The sequence below is a fragment of the Lissotriton helveticus genome, chromosome 6 (assembly GCF_964261635.1).
Source record: "Lissotriton helveticus chromosome 6, aLisHel1.1, whole genome shotgun sequence".
Classification (NCBI taxonomy): domain Eukaryota; kingdom Metazoa; phylum Chordata; class Amphibia; order Caudata; family Salamandridae; genus Lissotriton; species Lissotriton helveticus.
The window spans coordinates 1389327588-1389347525 of NC_136067.1; the positions used below are offsets into that span (position 1 = coordinate 1389327588).

Genomic DNA, 19938 nt, shown 5'->3' on the forward strand with positions numbered 1-19938 from the left:
GATCAGAGCCATAAAAGAGGTTTATGAGGATCAGAGCCACAGTCTCTCATGTAAAGAAATGGGGAGGCTCTAAATTTGCGACCCTTGCCCCGATTTTTTGGAACTCATTGCCTTTGAAACTTAGAGCTTCTACTTCGTACCTACTGTTTCGGAAACAGCTTAAGGCACATCTCTTTGCTAAATCTTTTTAACTAAATAATCGGAGCTTCCCCCTCATGTTTAGCTCTCTGTCAGTCTAGCGCCATGAAACCGCTGGTGTACGTGCGCTGTATAAATAATTTTAAATAGAAATAGAAATAGAAATAGAATTAGGTCTTGGATGTCGTCGGTAGCCACCATGAGGACTGTCTTTGTGTTGTGGTTGCTGCAGTATCCAGATTGAGAGGAATCACGTAGGCGGTTCTGTTCCGGATGTGAGGAGAGTTGTTGGTGGAGGACTTTTTCTAATACTTTGGGCAGGAATGGGAGCAGGGAGATTGGCTGTCAGTTTTGGATTTCAGTGGGATCTGCTAATGGTTTTTAGTAGGGGTTGAGTTTTGCATGTTTCCAGTCTTTGGGGAAGGTGGCTGTTGAGTTGTTGAACAAGGCAATGGGAAGGCGGCTGATTTCATTACAAGACCGGAGGCTACCATTATGCAATAACCTTTTATCGCTGCTCCAACAGTCAGCCCTTCAAAGAACAGTAATACATCAGAAAGCAATAGAATGTCTGGACAATATGTATGTCCAGAGTCATCATCCTCTTTTATTCGCTGCTTCATTGCAGATAAGTAGTTCTGCTATTTCTTTGTTTGGTGCTACTTATTGATTGCTGTTAAAGATCATATCTAGTCTTTAGTCATAGCGTGGGACTGCCGTTCCAATTTATAGTTAGGCCTGGTAAGATTTAAGTAAATTGAGTTCAATCTTTGTTTAATATTGTGTCAATAGCTGCTTGACTTGTGTCAATACCTGCTTGTATGACCGCTGGTCATTTGGCTGAGTATATTCGTATTACATGAGGGCCCAGCCTGCAAATCCGGCCTCTTGGTCTCTGATCGGCTTCTTCGCCAATAGTCAGACTGCTTCTATTTCAGTGCCGGCTTTCATGTAAGACCACTTGCTCCTCAGTGCGATCACTGGCCCACAGCAATCTCACACCTTCGCTTTCCCCTGCTTTGGGAAGGGGGCGATTGCGGGAGGTTCGGGTCTGTGATTGGGCAAATATTTGAATATCAAAGATTACTAGAAATCCTCATTCGGAGATTTCAGGCTAGTGGCCTGGCCGCATCGATGGAGTCCAAGTGCAGCCCTTACAACCTAAGATCCAGGCTATTCTGGACTGGGAGGGTCCAACAACCTAGATCCAAGTCAATGCATTCCTTGGTTTGACTCTGTATTATAGGAGGTTTGTGAAGGAGGTATGGATCCATTTTGACACCCCTGACAGAACTCACCTCCAAAAAAATGCTCAAGAAAGTAAACTCGACAGTTAGCTGTCAAAACGCTTTTGACACCCTGGAAGAGGCAATAAGCTCAGCACCCATTCTCACAACTCCAGACTACACCAATCAGTTAATTGAGCAGACTGACTGCTCTCCACAATTGATCCCTCTCCTATCACTAGACCACACTTCCCAAATCCCTTGTCTTAAGTAAGGAATGGCTACATAATGATCAACGTTTTCTTTATTACATCATGCAGACTAGCAGATGAAATAATATTTACCTGGAATGCTATTGGCATCAGGAATCCTTAAAGAGTCACTCACTTTAAATAGATCTTAACATTAGAAGAGAATCCCACATCATCTAGGTATAACACACGTATGTTGACCTTTGCACTTCAAAGCAGTACTTTCAAGGGAGATGTTACTGAAGCTCCGATTTGCAAAATATGCAGAGGGCACAAGGTTGTCACTTGGCAGTCATATCTTCAGTTCTGAGACATTCAGTGTATCCTAGAGGGTATGGCTATTACCAGGACAAACATGGCATTCCATTTGTCCCCTTTATGTGGTGTCACTCTGGGACAGGAACATTTTAAACGGCCAACATCAAATTCAAGGCAAAACAGAAATCTTAGAAGCTTATCGTATCCAACGCAAATTTCTATCATTTGGGGCACTGCTGCAGGTGATGTGAAAATAACTACTTTGTTGAACAATCAAGAAATCAAGTCAAATATTATGTTTCAGGTAGAAAGTACATCAATGTCAGTGTAAAAAATGTTTTTTGAAAAATGTGGCCCAAGATAAGTGAGCATGAATAGCAATGAGTGACTTTTGGTCAAGACATTATTAGAAAGACAAATGCTTTCGTATCACCAGTAATGAGACAGAATACAGATGTGCTGCCCAAAGAAGAAGCTCTGTAGAGTGCTCATTCTAGGCCCCTTTGCCTGACGTAGGGGATCTGTTTTTTTCAACAGAGAATCTTATATACTTATTTTGAGTTAAAAATTTCAATTCATGCTTGTGTTTTAATATATGAAAAGCAAGCATCTTGCCACTCTTCTGCATACACATAGCAAAGATGTGAATGGCTATCCTGCTACAGGACTTTTCGCTTATCAAAGCATCTCATTATTTATGCATATCTCTAAATTGTTGTGGCAGCAGTTTACTTTGTGAATGTTTAGCTTGAAGATATTCCATCATAGTGGTACTCAGCATCCTGAATTGCATAATCAAAAATGGACGATTGTCCTTCAGATTTCAGCTTTAAATGTGTCTCACTCAAAAAATATGTAACAGGAATACATCCATGGAGGATAAAGGAAACACAAAAATGCATAAGTAATTCCCCCCAATGACATCCCCTTTTACTTACCCAGTTTCCTTCAGAATTGTACAGTGCGACATTGAACATTACATAGTTGCTCCGCTGTGTAATTCGGGCTTGGAATGTGCAGACTCTTAGCTGTAAATACACAAAAAAGAGAGCCCGGCACAACCCAGTACAAGGCCCACCTTCAGTAACCGCCATCTCTGCCCTCCACAATTGATCCCTCTCCTATCAATAGACCACACTTCCCAAATCACTCGTCTTAAATAAGGAATGGCTACATAATGATCAAAGTTTTCTTTATTACATCATGCGGAATAGCAGATGAAATAATATTTACCCGGAATGCTATTGGCATCAGGAATCTTTAAAGAGTCACTCACTTTAAATAGATCTTAACATTAGAAGAGAATCCCACATCATCTAGGTATAACACACCTATGTTGACCTTTGCACTTCAAAGCAGTACCTTCAAGGGAGATGTTACTGAAGCTCCAATTTGCAAAATATGCAGAAGGCACAAGGTTATCACTTTGCAGCCATATCTTCAGTTCAGCAACATTCACTGTATCCTACAAGGTATGGATATTACCAGCACAAACATGGCATTCCATTTGTCCCCTTTATGTGGTGTCACTCTGGAACAGGAACATTTTAAATGGCCAACATAAATTCAAGGCAAAAAAGAAATCTTATAAGCTCATTGTATCCAATGCAAATTTGTATCATTTGGGGCACTGCTGCAGGTGATATGAAAATAACTACTTTGTTGAACAATCAAGCAATCAAGTCAAATATTATGTATCAGGTAGAAAGTACTGCAAGGTCACTGTACAAAATGATGTTTGAAAAATGTGTCCCAAGATAAGTGAGCATAAATAGCAATGAGTGACTTTTGGTCAAGACATTATTAGAAAGACAAATACTTTCGTACCACCAGTAATCAGACAGAATACAGATGTGCTGCCCAAAAAAGAAGCTCTGTAGACTGATCATGCTAGGCCCCTTTGCCTGGCTTAGAGGATCTGTTTTTTAACAAGACAATCTTATATATTTATTTTGAGTTAAAATTGTCAATTCATGCGTGTGCTTTAATTGATGAAAAGCAAGCATCTTGCCACTCTTCTGCATACACATAGCAAAGATGTGAATGGCTATCCTGCTACAGGACTTTTGGCTCATCAAAGCATCTCATTATTTCTGCATATCTCTAAATTGTTGTGGCAGCAGTTTACTTTGTGAATGTTTAGCTTGAAGACATTCCATCCTCCTGAATTGCATAATCAAAAATGGACGATTGTCCTTCAGATTTCAGCTTTAAATGTGTCTCACACAAAAAATATGTAACAGAAATATATCCATGGAGGATAAAGGAAACACAAAAATGCATAAGTAATTCCCCCCAATGACATCCCCTCTTACTTACCCAGTTTCCTTCAGAATTGTACAGTGCGACACTGAACATTACATAGTTGCTCCACTGTGTAATTCGGACTTGGACTGTCCAGACTCTTAGCTGTAAATACACAAGAAAGAGAGCCAGGCACAACCCAGTACAAGGCCCACCTTCAGTAACCGCCATCTCTGCACTCCACAATTGATCCCTCTCCTATCACTAGACCACACTTCCCAAATCACTCGTCTTAAGTAAGGAATGGCTACATAATGATCAACGTTTTCTTTATTACATCATGCGAAATAGCAGATGAAATAATATCTACCTGGAATGCTATTGGCATCAGGAATCCTTAAAGAGTCACCCACTTTAAATAGATCTTAACATTAGAAGAGAATCCCACATCATCTAGGTATAACACACCTATGTTGACCTTTGCACTTCAAAGCAGTACCTTCAAGGGAGATGTTACTGAAGCTCCAATTTGCAAAATATGCAGAGGGGACAAGGTTATCATTTTGCAGTCATATCTTCAATTCTGCAACATTCAGTGTATCCTAGAAGGTATGGCTATTACCAGGACAAACATGGAATTATATTTGCCCCCTTTATGTGGTGTCACTCTGGGACAGGAACGTTTTAAATGGCCAACATACAGTTCAAGGCAAAACAGAAATCTTAGAAGCTTATCGTATCCAACGCAAATTTCTATCATTTGGGGCACTGCTGCAGGTGATATGAAAATAACTAAGTTGTTGAACAATCAAGCAATCAAGTCAAATATTATGTTTCAGGTAGAAAGTACTTCAATGTCACTGTAAAAGATGTTGTTTGAAGAATGTGGCCCAGGATAAGTGAGCATGAATAGCAATGAGTGACTTTTGGTCAAGACATTATTAGAAAGACAACTGATTTGGTATCCCCAGTAATCAGACAGAATACAGATGTGCTGCACAAAAAAAGAAGCTCTGTAGAGTGCTCATTCTAGCCCCCTTTGCCTGACGTAGGGGATCTGTTTTTTTCAACAGAGAATCTTATATACTTATTTTGAGTTAAAATATTCAATTCATGCTTGTGTTTTAATATATGAAAAGCAAGCATCTTGCCACTCTTCTGCATACACATAGCAAAGATGTGAATGGCTATCCTGCTACAGGACTTTTCGCTCATCAAAGCATCTCATTATTTCTGCATAGCTCTAAATTGTTGTGGCAGCAGTTTACTTTGTGAATGTTTAGCTTGAAGATACTCCATCATAGCGGTACTCAGCATCCTGATTTGCATAATCAAAATTGGACGATTGTCCTTCAGATTTCAGCTTTAAATGTGTCTCACACAAAAAATATGTAACAGGAATACATCCATGGAGGATAAAGGAAACAGAAAAATTTATAAAATAATTCCCCCCCAATGACATCCCCTTACTTACCCAGTTTCCTTCAGAATTGTACAGTGCAACACTGAACATTACGTAGTTGCTCCACTGTGTAATTCGGGCTTGGAATGTCCAGACTCTTAGCTGTAAATACACAAAAAAGAGAGCCAGGCACAACACAGTACAAGGCCCACCTTCAGCAACCGCCATCTCTGCCTTCCACAATTGATCCCTCTCCTATCACTAGACCACACTTCCCAAATCACTCATCTTAAGTAAGGAATGGCTACATATTGATCAACGTTTTCTTTATTACATCATGCAGAATAGCAGATGAAATATTATTTACCCGGAATGCTATTGGCATCAGGAATCTTTAAAGAGTCACTCACTTTAAATAGATCTTAACATTAGAAGAGAATCCCATATCATCTAGGTATAACACACCCTATGTTGACCTTTGCACTTCAAAGCAGTACCTTCAAGGGAGATGTTACTGAAGCTCCAATTTGAAAAATATGCGGAGGGGACAAGGTTATCACTTTGCAGCCATATCTTCAGTTCTGCAACATTCAGTGTATCCTAGAAGGTATGGATATTACCAACACAAACACGGCATTCCATTTGTCTCCTTTATGTGGTTTCACTGGGGACGGGAACGTTTGAAACCGCCAACATGAAGTTCAAGGCTAAACAGAAATCTTAGAAGTTATCGTATCCAATGGAAAGTTCTATCATTTGGGGCACTGCTGCAGGTGATATGAAAATAACTACGTTGTTGAACAACCAAAAAATCAAGTCAAATATTATGTTTCAGGTAGAAAGTACTCCAATTTCACTGTAAAAAGTGTTGTTTGAAAAATGTGTTCCAAGATATGTGAGCATGAATAGCAAAGAGTGACTTTTGGTCAAGACATTATTAGAAAGACTAATGCTTTCGTATCACCAGTAATCAGACAGAATACAGATGTGCTGCCCAAAAAAAAAGCTCTGTAGACTGCTCATGCTAGGCCCCTTTGCCTGGCTTAGAGGATCTGTTTTTTCACAAGAGAATCTTAAATATTTATTTGGAGTTAAAATTATCAATTCATGCTTGTGTGTTAATTTATGGAAAACAAGCATTTTGCCACTCTTCTGCATACACATAGCAAATATGTGAATGGCTGTCCTGCTACAGGACTTTTCGCTCATCAAAGCATCTCAATATTTCTGCATATATCTAAATTGTTGTGGCAGCAGTTTATTTTGTGAATATTTAGCTTGAAGATATTCCATCAAAGCGGTACTCAGCCTCCTGAATTGCATAACCAAAATTGGACGATTGTCCTACAGATTCCAGCTTTAAATGTGTCTCACATAAAAAACATGTAACAGAAATACATCTATGGAGGATAAGGGAAACACAAAAATTTATTAGTAATTCCCCCCACTGACATCCCCTCTTACTTACCCAGTTTCCTTCAGAATTGTACAGGGCGACACCGAACATTAAATAGTTGCTCCACTGTGTAATTCGGGCTTGGATTGTCCAGACTCTTAGCTGTAAATACACAAAAAAGAGAGCCAGGCACAACCCAGTACAAGGCCCACCTTCAGTAACCGCCATCTCTGCCCTCCACAATTGATCCCTCTCCTATCACTAGACCACACTTCCCAAATCACTCATCTTAAGTAAGGAATGGTTACATAATGATTAAAGTTTTCTTTATTACATCAAGCGGAATAGCAGATGAAATAATATTTACCTGGAATGCTATTGGCATCAGGAATCTTTAAAGAGTCACTCACGTTAAATAGATCTTAACAATAGAAGAGAATCCCACATCATCTAGATATAACACACCTATGTTGAACTTTGCACTTCAAAGCAGTACCTTCAAGGGAGATGTTACTGAAGCTCCAATTTGCAAAATATGCAGAGGGGACAAGGTTATCACTTTGCAGTCATATCTTCAGTTCTGTAACATTCAGTGTCTCCTAGAAGGTATGGATATTACCAGCACAAACATAGCATTCCATTTGTCCCCTTTATGTGGTGTCACTAGGGACAGGAATGTTTTTAACGGCCAACATGAAGTTCAAGGCAAAACAGAAATCTCAGAAGCTTATCGTATCCAACGCAAATTTCTATCACTTGGGGCACTGCAGCAGGTGATATGAAAATAACTACTTTGTTGAACAATCAAGCAATCAAGTCAAATCTTATGTTTCAGGTAGAAAGTCCTGCAAGGGCACTGTAAAAAATGTTGTTTGAAAAATGTGTCCCAAGATAAGTGAGCATGAAAGCGATGACTGACTTTTGGTCAAGACATTATTAGAAAGACAACGAAGGGGTGAATGTTAGGTGTCATGCTGAATAACTACACTAGAGGCCATTTCTTGATCGCTAGCATTGGAGGACAAGGGACACATTCAAGACATGGTTCCAACTCAATTACATGCATCCCCTCTCACCTACCATTTCTCTCTCAGCAGCATGATGTATGAGCGTAACCATTTGGGAGTTCCCATGTGCCATTACGCCTGAGGCAGGCCAAATGGGTAGTTGCGAAAGATACCAAAAAAAGGCATTAGGCAAAAAAGACTTCAGAAGCTGACTACACTAAACATTATTAGAACCCCTCTCCTCTCAGATCAGTCTAGAGACCCAAATCTTAGATACATAGAAAGATAATTACAGCGCGTTAGGAAATGGAATAGTTTTTATCTGTATTGTGATTTGTCTAGAAAAGGCAACTTTTATAATTTCCTGTAGTATAAATATCCACAAATGTCAGGAGAAGATTACAGCCTATATCTCACTGGAGATATCTAAATTTATCTCAATCTCTATCTCTCTTTCTCTCTCTCTCTCTCTCTCTATATATATATATAGATTATATAAGATTTAGATGTTGAATGAACGGTTCCCCTTCCTGTACTGTACCATCCCACACTATAAACAGATCATCAATGTATCTGTACCACGAAATTGCTTTCGCGGTCCATGTGCTGTTTTCTGTCGCCCAGGCTACCTGCTCCTCCCACCAACCCACGAATAAATTCGCGTAGCTGGGGGCGAAGCAGGAGCCCATGGCAGTACCAGAGATTTGTCTGTACAGTTCTCCCTGGAAAGTGAATATGTTATTATGCAGACAATATTCTGTCAATTCCAGCAACATTAGATTGTGAGCAGCAAACTTTAGTTGTCTTTTCTTTAAAAAATGTTCTACTGCAAACAACCCCTGAGTGTGGTCAATACAGGTATATAGACTTGTTATGTCTATGTAATCAGGCAGTAGGTAGGTTGCCATTCCAGTTTTTCCAAGTGTTCAATGAAATCTGTGGAATCCCTTATATAAGATTTCAAACTCAAAACTGCTTCAAATAAAAAATGATCCAAATAGCGGGAAAGATTTTCAGTGAGACTGCCTATCGATGAGACAATTGGTCTCCCAGGAGGCTGCTTGAGGTCCTTATGTACCTTAGGAAGGTAATAAAATGTTGGCAAAATGGGACTAGTTGTTCTTAAAAACAAAAGTTCCTCCAGATCAATCATCGATTTATCATGCCATTTGTTCAACAATGCATGGAGATTGGTAATGCTCTCATTGTACTGTAGCTTAGTTGTCACTTCATAGCAGCTCCGATCGGTTAATTGCCTCATGGCTTCTCTGGTATATTGTTCTCTTGTGAGAATCACGATATTTCCTCCTTTATCGGAAGGTTTACAGATAATTGTTGAGTCATCCTCTAAGTTCCTCAAGGCCTCTCTTTGTTGACTCGTCAGATTGTCCTTTCCCTTTATCATAGGTTTATTCACTCTGAATTTCATCAGATCCCTTATGATGAGGTCCGAGAAGGTGTCTATCGAATCCATGGGCATTTGTGGTACAAATTTTGAAGGTAATTTTAGGCCACTCGGTGGAGCCTCTTGTGCCACCTCAGTATCCCTTATTCTCTGTGTTGATGTTACCACTGGCGAGATTGCTTCAGGGATATTGCCTTTACGCAGATCCTCTAGTATCTCCAGAGATGTCAAATCATTGACATTTAACAAATCCGTGTCTTTCCAATTCGACTTTATTATCTTGGCTTCTTTGGATGTCGGCTTAGTCTTATGAAATTTGTGCAGTTTTAGCTTCCGAATGAACTTATATAAGTCTATTCTGGTTTGCGTGTACTCTAGACGTCGGTTGGGGCAAAAGGTTAAACCTAACTTCAAGACAGTTTCCTCAGTTGTCGTTAAGATCCTGTCCGAGAGGTTGATGATGGTAAGATATTGATCATCTCCCTTTACCATCGTGCTCCTCCTTTGCTTCTTGTCACTCTCGGTGTGTAGGTTGCTTTTCCCCTTCCTCTTCCACCCGCTGCGCCGGGTTTGTCTTCTTGTTCTGGGGGCTTGTTCTTCCCCCCTCGCAGCCAGCTCCGGCGGATGACATTGAACTCCTGGTGAGCTTACTGGAAGCATCCCGTGAGTGCTGTCGTTTGTGTCCCTGTAACGGGGAAAAACTGGAGCAAAATATATATATATATATATATATATGTGTGTGTGTGTGTATGTATGTACATATATATATATATATTCAATTTTTTGCTGTTGTCTCCTCTGTTTTTGATATGTTTTAGCTGATTTTAGATGCTTTGGGCACTGTGCCTTAGCCTCTGAAGAAGAAGGATTAAATTTGAAACACGTTCGGAGGGCGCCTTTGAACTGCCAATTGCTATCGATGCCCCCATTTCCTTTGCACCTAATAAAAGGTTTTTACCAGCCACAGTGTCTGAGCGCTTCCCTCCAGAGGGCAAACTCACGAGCAGCGATGTTAGGTGGCAGGTCCAGCCACCGGGAATGAACCACCGCTTTTACATTGCAGGTCACGGGACCTGATAACGACAGTCTCGATTTGGGGACACTGTGGAGATAGAAAAAAAACGCGAGCATTGAGGCCCATCTGAAGGCTTGGAACTTTTAGCAGGCAGCTGTATTAAGTGTGAGCTGATGGAAAGGATTATCAGCGTGGACCACAAGACCCAGCATTCCGCTGTAACTCATTTAGGGCGGTCTCTCATGCAACAATTGAAGCATCGGTCCTAAACACAAGTGTTTTCATATGCGCCATTGCCTCTGAAGAAGAAGGATTAACTTTGAAAGGAGGGCACCTTTGAACTGCCAATTGCAATCGATGCCCCCATTTCCTTTGCACCTAATAAAAGGTTTTTACCAGCCACAGTGTCTGAGCGCTTCCCTCCGGAGGGTAAACTCACGAGCAGCGATGTTAGGCGGCAGGTCCAGCCGCCGGGAATGCACCACCGCTTTTACATTGCGGGCTACGGGACCTGATAACGAGGGTCTCGATTTGGGGACACTGTGAGGATAGAAAGAAAACGCGAGCATTGAGGCCCATCTGAGGGCTTGGAACTTTTAGCAGGCAGCTGTATTAAGTGTGCGCTGGTGGAAAGGATTATCAGCGCGGACCACAAGACCCAGCATTCCATTCCGCTGTACCTCATTTAGGGCGGTCTCTCATGCAACAATTAAAGCATCAGTCCTAAACACAAGTGTTTTCATATGCGCCTTAGCCTCTGAAGAAGAAGGATTCACTTCGAAATGCGTCAGGAGGGCGCCTTTGAACTGGCAATTGCAATCGATGCCCCCGTTTCCTTTGTACCTAGTAAAAGGTTTTTACCAGCCACAGTGTCTGAGCGCTTCCCTCCGGAGGGCAAACTCACAAGAAGCGATATATATATATATATATATATATATATATATATATATATATATATATATATATATATATATATATATATATCTATATATATCCAAATACCTCCGTACACGTACGCGATGCACTCCGACCATGAAGACACAGATGTCTTGATGCTTGAAAAGTTATTTATTACTCATTACATCAAGCCAAAAACTAAAACCCAACGCGTTTCGGCGGTGAACCACCTTGGTCACGGGTAAGTTAATTGTGTAGTATATATATATCTATATATCACCAATATCAAATGGATGGCATCTATAATGGAATTTGGTCAGCCATCTATATGCCCGAATTATTCCAGGCAATTTCATACATAATTAGAGAACGCTAATGTGGGGTTCTGAAAGGTCCTATGTTATATAAGCTGTATATAAGGTTATTTCAACATATAGCAGTTGGTGTGCTTTCATTATTCGGTTGATAGTAATTACCGGCATAAGCAGAAATTGTGGTACCATATTTGCCATACTGCATATTTTTTATGTACATGCGTTTTTAGAAAATAGAAAAAAGAAAGAAACAATTGCATGGATTGGTCAGCCAAATATCTGATGCTTCAAATCTTTCTTCCTTGTCCATGATGTAACTGGTCACGGGGTCTAAAAGAATTATGCACTGTCACGTTAAATATGAGCACAGTCATGTCACACGTTGTCATGTGAACAAGGCTCCACGGAGCCGAAACGTTATGTGGCCTTTTCTGCAAGAATTTAAATAAACTGCACTTATCTGGAGGTCCGTGTCCGAAGTTTCTGTTCCGGCAGGCCGGGACTCGTTGATTGCTTGCTTGAACTCAGTCCGAGGCATATATATATATATATATATATATATATATATATATATATATATATATATATATATATATATATATATATATATATATATATATATATATATATATATATATATATATATATATATATATATATATTCACTGAAAAAACCATAGGTTATAGACCATATATAGTTAGGAATTAGCATTTACAAATCCTTGAAAATTCACTGAAAAAACCATAGGTTATAGACCATATATCGTTAGGAATTAGCATTTAAGAAACCTTATTTTACCCACACAAAACCATTGAAATTCCATATATAGTTAGTTGCACTAACTATATATCGCGCACCCGCAATCCACTGCTGATGATGTCACATATTACATCATTCATGACATGGTCAGTGACATCACTGATGACATCACTGATGACATCTCAAATGACATCACTGATGACATCACTGATGACATCTCATTTGACATCATTCTTGTGCTAATACGATAAACCTCTTCAGACTCTAATAAAACCTTAGATACACTCAGTGTATACAGACACTCACACACTGTCACTCATCCATGGAGTTACTCACACACCTAGTCAGTCATGCAAAGAATCAATCACACCTCCATTTCCTCAACTATACAGTTATACACACCTTACTTATTCAAACATATACTAACACATATTTACTCTCTTATACAATCCCTGATACAAGTTCACAATGATCCATACAGCCACTCACACATTCAGTGGCTCTCATGCACAGTTATTTATATATGCCAACTCTCACATGTACTGTGTTTTACATATGTACTTACTATGACATGTAGCATTGACATATCCATTCACTCATCAATACACTCATGCACACAGTCAACCGCCCATGTAGCTGTTTCCACATGCACTCTTGAACTCATACACCTAGTGAATCAACTGCTCACACATCTATGCACAGAATCACACACCTCCCAGCCACCCCCACACAAACTCAATCTCCCATACAAATACTTGGGCAACCAATCAATAACATATATAGCCTCTCGTATAGCTAATGATCCACACATGCAGCAGTTTACATCACAACAGACATACTGAAGCAAACATTCAGACAGTTTAGTCACTAACCCATGCATTTAGTACGACACATTTATTCACTCACTCATACAGTCAGTCACGCACCTACTAAATCCTTCATCCAGACACTTATACATCCACTCATTCTTCAATATATCTAACATATTTAAACTTTACAGAAACACACAGTCACTGGATGATGTCATCAGTGATGTCATCAGTGATGTCATTTGAGATGTCATCAGTGATGTCATCAGTGATGTCACTGACCATGTCATGAATGATGTAATATGTGACATCATCAGCAGTGGATTGCGGGTGCGCGATATATAGTTAGTGCAACTAACTATATATGGAATTTCAATGGTTTTGTGTGGGTAAAATAAGGTTTTTTAAATGCTAATTCCTAACGATATATGGTCTATAACCTATGGTTTTTTCAGTGAATTTTCAAGGTTTTGTAAATGCTAATTCCTAACTATATATGGTCTATAACCGATGGTTTTTTCAGTGAATTTTCAAGGTTTTGTAAATGCTAATTCCTAACTATATATGGTCTATAACCTATGCTTTTTTCAGTGAATTTCAATGGTTTTTTAATAGCAAATATCATAAGCTGTCGAATGTCAAGTACGTGGTAAGTAAAAACATTTTCGTGTTTATGCACACTGATCTGCTTTGAATGCTGCCCCCCCCCCCCTCATTTCTATTAGGAGTACTCTCTCTTTGCAGATAGTGAAAGGTAGTTAACGCAGGCCTTTGCCCCCGTTGTAATACGTCGTGCCTGCTTCTCTCTCCATTTGATTGATTGTTATCCAAGCATTTACTGTTTTAGAATTGGTTCTCTTTGGTTCATTCTCTATTTACAAACAAACACAGAGTCACAATACTCTGTTTAGTCTTTGCAGATAACGAAAAATTGTGTAAAAAAACAAAAGGAATCGAGCAAAATCAGTAGGCCACTAATGGGATCTCTTTTTGACCTCGCTAAAATAGAAACATTAAGAACAACCCCTCATGACAAATACGAAACTAGTGAGATGAACTGAACTCCACACCATGATGGCTGCAATACAGCTCGGCTCCGCCACCCACCCCGCCCAAAATAACGATAAAGAGCGGCTGCCATGATTGCTCGCGGAATGGCCACGACGGAGCTACGAAATGGTGGTGCTCTCATGCTAACGCCAGCTTCAGTCTGAAACATCCAGAAACACTGTAGACTACCAATTCGATCAGTTCCGGTAGCGCCCCAATGTAACCCGGTAGAGAAGAACTAGCCCTCCCCTCTTTGACGGATGGTTCTTGTTGCCTGTCCCTTCTGTTGTCATTTAACAGAACTATTTAGCCTGCTGAAAGGGGTTGTGTTCCGACCGCTGGTTGGTGGAGACATTTTGACTATATTCTGGACCTGCGTTGTCGCGTAATGCGTCATATGACGCGCCGCGTTAGCGCATCCGGAAGTCATCCGGGGCGCGACGCGCAGCGCGTAACGTAAGCATAACAGGTCATGTGACTTGTTAATAAAACTTTTCATTCGTTCATTTTACTTTTCTTATTCTAATGATGAAAGGCTTGGTCATATGACCTAAAAATTACGCTTTTTATTACTTCCGAACATTATTTTTTCTTAAATATATGTTATAATGTTCCAGGCTAATGTACTTTCCCGGAAAATTTACAACTGTCCTGCAAGTAAAATATATTCTTTTTTCGAGAAAAAGGGCGTTTCTTCGTCCCATGACGGAGCCGTTGAGCAAAAGAGGGTCGACCTGCTGTCTTAGTCGCCGATACGCCTGAATATGAGATTCTTATCGATCACTTTATGTTGCAGGAGTAGAAAACACAACAGCCCTTGACCATTTACGTTCCTGCGTATTATACCTTTTACCCTTCATGTAATTGGTCTGCTTTATTTCACTTGCCTTTTAATGATTCTAAAACAGTGACTATTATTAAAAACTTTACCAATGTATATACTACTACCATGTTTTCTTTTAAAAACCTTTATTGTGAAAATTTCATTATACAAATACGAGCCTATAACCACGTGGGCCGGCCACGGAGCAAACTGTAATCGTATATGATGAGTAGACATTTACACTGTAGAGGAACGTAACGGGCGGGCCATTAGGTTGCAAGAACTAAGGTGTCTAACAGTTGCGGAATCGGTGGACGTACATTTTATAATTAAAATACGACAGGGCCAGTTACAATAAAATTATCTAGATATACATTTGCGGGCAAGTACCATGTGTGACGTTAATTCGAACTTTCAATAGTACAGTAATCAATAACACATCAGAACTTAATATCAATAGGGATGTCGAAATACTCAATCAATTCTCGTCCCCGCCCGCCATGTGCTTCAAAACTGCATACGTATCTCGTGATTTCAAGGTTCTGCAACCAGTACACAACAAGGAGTTACGAGTCCCATTTATTCCGGCGCCATTTTGGGCGAGGACGGGCAGGTCCAGGATATAGTCAAAATGTCTCTACCAACCATCGACTATGATGATGTTCATATGCTGTATTTATAGAGTAACACTCATCTGTCCACATGAAATTAATTTGCCACAATCTAAACATGTCATTTTAATCTTTCCAAAGTTCTTCTAAATATTTGGGACCGTTTCCCTTGCCTCTGATGCTGTCAGTGCCACTTCTTTGATGAATGTACTGGCAGGTCGGGGGTTCTCCTCCAAATCTCTCTTTTATGCAGCACTATAATTAATTGGTGCCACCTCTCCATATGACGATGCATGGTATAGTTACCATAACTATATTTTTTTTCGGTTCCTCTGGAGAGTACATCGTGGCAGATGAAGCGTATAACGTACCGGGCATTTACCTTTTTTTGCATGTAGAGGAAAGGAAAAAAAAATCGAGCGTCCGAGTTCTAAGGTGTCCCAGGGCCATTTTAGTGGACCAGGCCCAAATCCAAAGAACAGGCCGCCATTTTGAGAGTCCTGTTGCAGCCGCCTGTCGCTGTAGCATCAAGAGCGGCCAAAACTCAGCTGAATGGCAACTGAAACGGTAAAGGGGCGCCCCACTACAGCAGACGAGCCTCCACCTAGGAAGGCCCGTTCACGCCGCCTCCCCCCCCCCCTTCGGGCACCCCACGCCGTTATTTGGAGCAGTATTGTAGGATGGCCACACCAGTGCAGCAACTTGCTAGACACCACCTCGGTGGTAACCGAATCTCAGCGCCTTGTGGTGTCTTCTATTCAGAAAACATTGTTGCGCTGCCTTTGGCCCCATTCGCACATCGGTCCGCTACTGACGCCATCTCACAGGCTAATGGGGCGCCCCACGCCGAGTTTCAGCATTGTAGGATGGCCACACCAGTACAGCAACTTGCTAGACATCACCTCGGTGCCATCCGGATCTTGGCATCTCAGCGCCTTGTGGTGTCTTCTAGTCAGAAAATATTGTTGCGCTGCCTTTGGCCCCATTCGCACATCGGTCCGCTACTGACACCATCTCACAGGCCAACAGGGCGCCCCACGCCGACTTTTACCATTGTAGGATGGCCACACCAGTGCCACAACTTGCTAGACACCACCTCGGTGCAATCCGGATGTTGGCATCTCAGCGCCTTGTGGTGTCTTCTATTCCGAAAATATTGTTGCGCTGCCTTTGGCCCCATTCGCACATCGGTCCGCTACTGACGCCATCTCACAGGCCAACGGGGCGCCCCACGCCGACTTTCAACATTGTAGGATGGCCACACCAGTGCGGCAACTTACTAGACACCACCTCGGTGCCATCCGGATCTTGGCGCGTTGTGCTGCCTTCGGCCTATTCGCACATCGGTCCGCTACTGACGCGAACTCACAGGCCAACGGGGCGCCCCACGCCGACTTTCAGCATTGTAGGATGGCCACACCAGTGCTGCAACTTGCTGGACACCACCTCGGTGCCATCCGGATCTTGGCGCGTTGTGTTGCCTTCGGCCTATTCGCACATCGGTCTGCTACTGACGCCGCCTCACGTGCCAACGTATTTTCTCCGCATTTTATACCCTATGCCGCATAACAGGTCATGTGACTTGTTTATAAAACTTTTCATTGGTTCATTTTACTTTTGGTTTCCTAATGATGGAAGGCTTGATCATATGACCTAAAAATAACACTTTTCATTGGATGAAAACTTTTTTTTTTCCCAAACGATGAAAGCCCCACCTTGTTTCTGGATGTTTCAGACTGAAGCTGGCGTCAGCATGAAAGCACCACCATCTCGTGGCTCCGTCGTGGTCATTCCGCGAGCAATCATGGCAGCCGCTCCCCACCAGAAGCCTGCAGGAGTCGGGGGCCCCCAAAACTTTTGTTGAATCCTCAAGGCGGAGGGGACGCTTTCGAGAATGGGGTCCAAGACCTAGCAGACAAGCGTCCGATTTCCAAGGTGTCCCAGGGCCATTTCAGTGGACCAGGCCCAAAAAGAAAAGAGCCTGCCGCCATTTTGAGAGTCCTGTGGCAGCCGCCTATCGCTGCACCGCAAGAGTGGGCGCAACTCAGCTGAATTGCGGCTTTTGACACAGTGGACCAAAAGCGGACGGAATGGCAACTGAAACGGTAAAGGGGCGCCCCACTACAACAGACGAGACTCCACCTGGAGAGGCCCGTTCCCGCCGCCTCCCCCCCCCCCGGGGCGCCCCACGCCGTTATTCGGAGCAGCATTGTAGGATACCAAAACCAGTGCGGCAACTTACTGGACATCACCTTGGTGCCATCGTTCTGCTGCCTTGGAACTATTCGCACAACAGTTTGCTACTGATGACCCACCCCCCGCGACGCCCCACGCCGGATGCCAAAATCAGTGCGGCACCCAGGCAACATCACCTGGGTGCCGTCCAGAAATCTGGACGTTGTGCTGCGTTGGGACTATTCGCACAGCCGACCGCTACTTCGTTGTTTTTCCCTAAAAATGTTTATATGTTTTTACTGTTTTTGTTTTGTTGTATATATTTATAAGTTATTAAAGTTTTATAATCTTACTACTTTGTTGGAGTGCTATATATTTTTAATGTGACACATAATTGTAAAAACTTTGATGTACAAAGAGTCATCCATGGAATCTTCCGCTTCAGGCTCGGTCCCCTCCCCAATCACAATACAGGATGGTTTTCAGATAGTAGGAACGCGTGTGCTGTGACGGATCTCATCGAGTGTGGGCCTTGATCTACTATAACTCCTTTGAAGAGGGGTGATTCTTTACAGCTGGGGCCATAAACTACATCTGCAGGGCTAGCTGATAGCCTAGGACCGGCCTGGACAATCGGACACAGAGGAAAAGGAGTGTCAGAGGGTGCGGTAGTGAATAGGGCGAAAGGGAGGTGTCGGGCGGGCACAGGGTGTGATTCTCAGGGAAGAGCAGCGCAGATGGGGGGAGGTTTATTACCCATGCATAAGACAGAGAACGAGGGTGACCAGTGCCTGGGGGAGATGCTTGCGAGGGTGGGGAGCCATGCTAAGGATCGACAGCGTGCAGAGAGTGGGTCTGGTCAAGGCATCTAAAATGACTGCCGTGCACGACAAAAGTGTGGCATTTGAAAAAAGGCAAGATGGCGCAGACAATGTTTTTAAACACTTCCTGATTTCCTTCGAATCGAACGTTAACAGACGTTGGGGCATATTACCAAAGTTAAGCGATATTTATCCCTAACGATGCTTAGCAACGAATTTTTTACCGCTAAGCATCGTCAGAAATTATCGCAGATAAACCTTGCTATTATCAAGGTTAATCGCAAATGCCATAAAAAACGACCGCAATGCATTAATATCGCTGAAAACTCAGCGATATTCATGCATTACTGAGCTAATGCTCTTAGCCATGTTATCCACCTCCCATTGGATAACATGGCTAAGAACTGCTCAGGGCAGGTGGTAGCTTTTGGAGATATTCGCGCTTAGCGCGAATATCTCCAAAAGTTGGTAATAGGAGATAGCGATGTTAGCGACTGTTTCAAGTCGCTAACATCTTGGCATGCCCACTTTGCATGTCATTAGTGATAAATATCATGGTAGAAAAACAATTTTAGTATGCCTGAACTCAGAATGATAAAATACATATTTTAGTGAAGTTGGTTTTAACATTCTGTGTTTGAAAATACCACTTTTAGAAAGTAGGTATTTTCTTGCCTAACCTTCCAAGTCTGCCTCTGCTAGGTTGTGTATTCCATGTCTGGTTTGTGAGTGACAGGGGCTGTGGTGGCTACAGGAGACAGGGTGAGTCAGCACATGGCTGAATAGATCTATCTGCATTGGGAGTGGTGGGAGGAGTAGCACCTGGGCCTGAATAGGGCTGTGCCTGCCTTTTACAATGTTGGCTCCATTTCCTGTGGTGCGTCTGATGACCCTGGCCCACACTGACAAAGAAAGAAGTTGTGCACTGGCAGAATGCACCCAGAACGGTTTGGACTAGGTACAGACACTCTCTGCCTTTAGAGACAAAGGATTTGTGTGTATAAAAAAGGGGACCCAGACCCCAGAAATTTAGATCACTTCTGGACTTCAAGACAGACTTTTGCCAAGGAGAAGAACCAGAAAATCTGCAGGAGCTTTTGACTAACCTTGTGCCAGTGTTAATTGATGGGGTTGGCCTGAAGTGGTTTCATTATTGCCAAGAAAAGGAGAAAAACTTTTATTTGCAACTTTTATCATCTTGAAAATGAATCACCAAGGGCTTGAACTGTGCTTGCCTCCTGCTGAAGTCTCAGACATACAAGACTTCACCACCAGCTCCCCCCTGAATTTCCTTGCTGAGTATTCTGTCTGCAGAAGCCTGCGTGTTGTTGGGAGC

At 42.0% G+C, this 19938-nt stretch overlaps 2 protein-coding genes across 4 annotated transcripts in view; both read right to left on the minus strand.

The window, feature by feature from the left end:
* Positions 1-5696, minus strand: part of LOC144761751 (uncharacterized) — a 1311126-nt gene extending 1305430 nt beyond the window's left edge. For both annotated transcript variants that reach the window (XM_078647002.1, XM_078647003.1), the window contains exons 1-3: positions 5592-5696; positions 4193-4282; positions 2812-2901 (exon numbers count right to left, since the gene is read on the minus strand). In XM_078647002.1, coding sequence (XP_078503128.1) covers positions 2812-2901; positions 4193-4282; positions 5592-5630 — 219 coding nt within the window. In that variant the 5' untranslated portion in view covers positions 5631-5696. The remainder of the gene's footprint in view (positions 1-2811; positions 2902-4192; positions 4283-5591) is intronic.
* A 94-nt stretch (positions 5697-5790) lies between these two features.
* LOC144761752 (uncharacterized) overlaps positions 5791-19938 on the minus strand; it is a 136321-nt gene continuing 122173 nt past the window's right edge. For both annotated transcript variants that reach the window (XM_078647004.1, XM_078647005.1), the window contains one exon: positions 5791-7077. In XM_078647004.1, the coding sequence (XP_078503130.1) occupies positions 6793-7077 (285 nt within the window). In that variant the 3' untranslated portion in view covers positions 5791-6792. The remainder of the gene's footprint in view (positions 7078-19938) is intronic.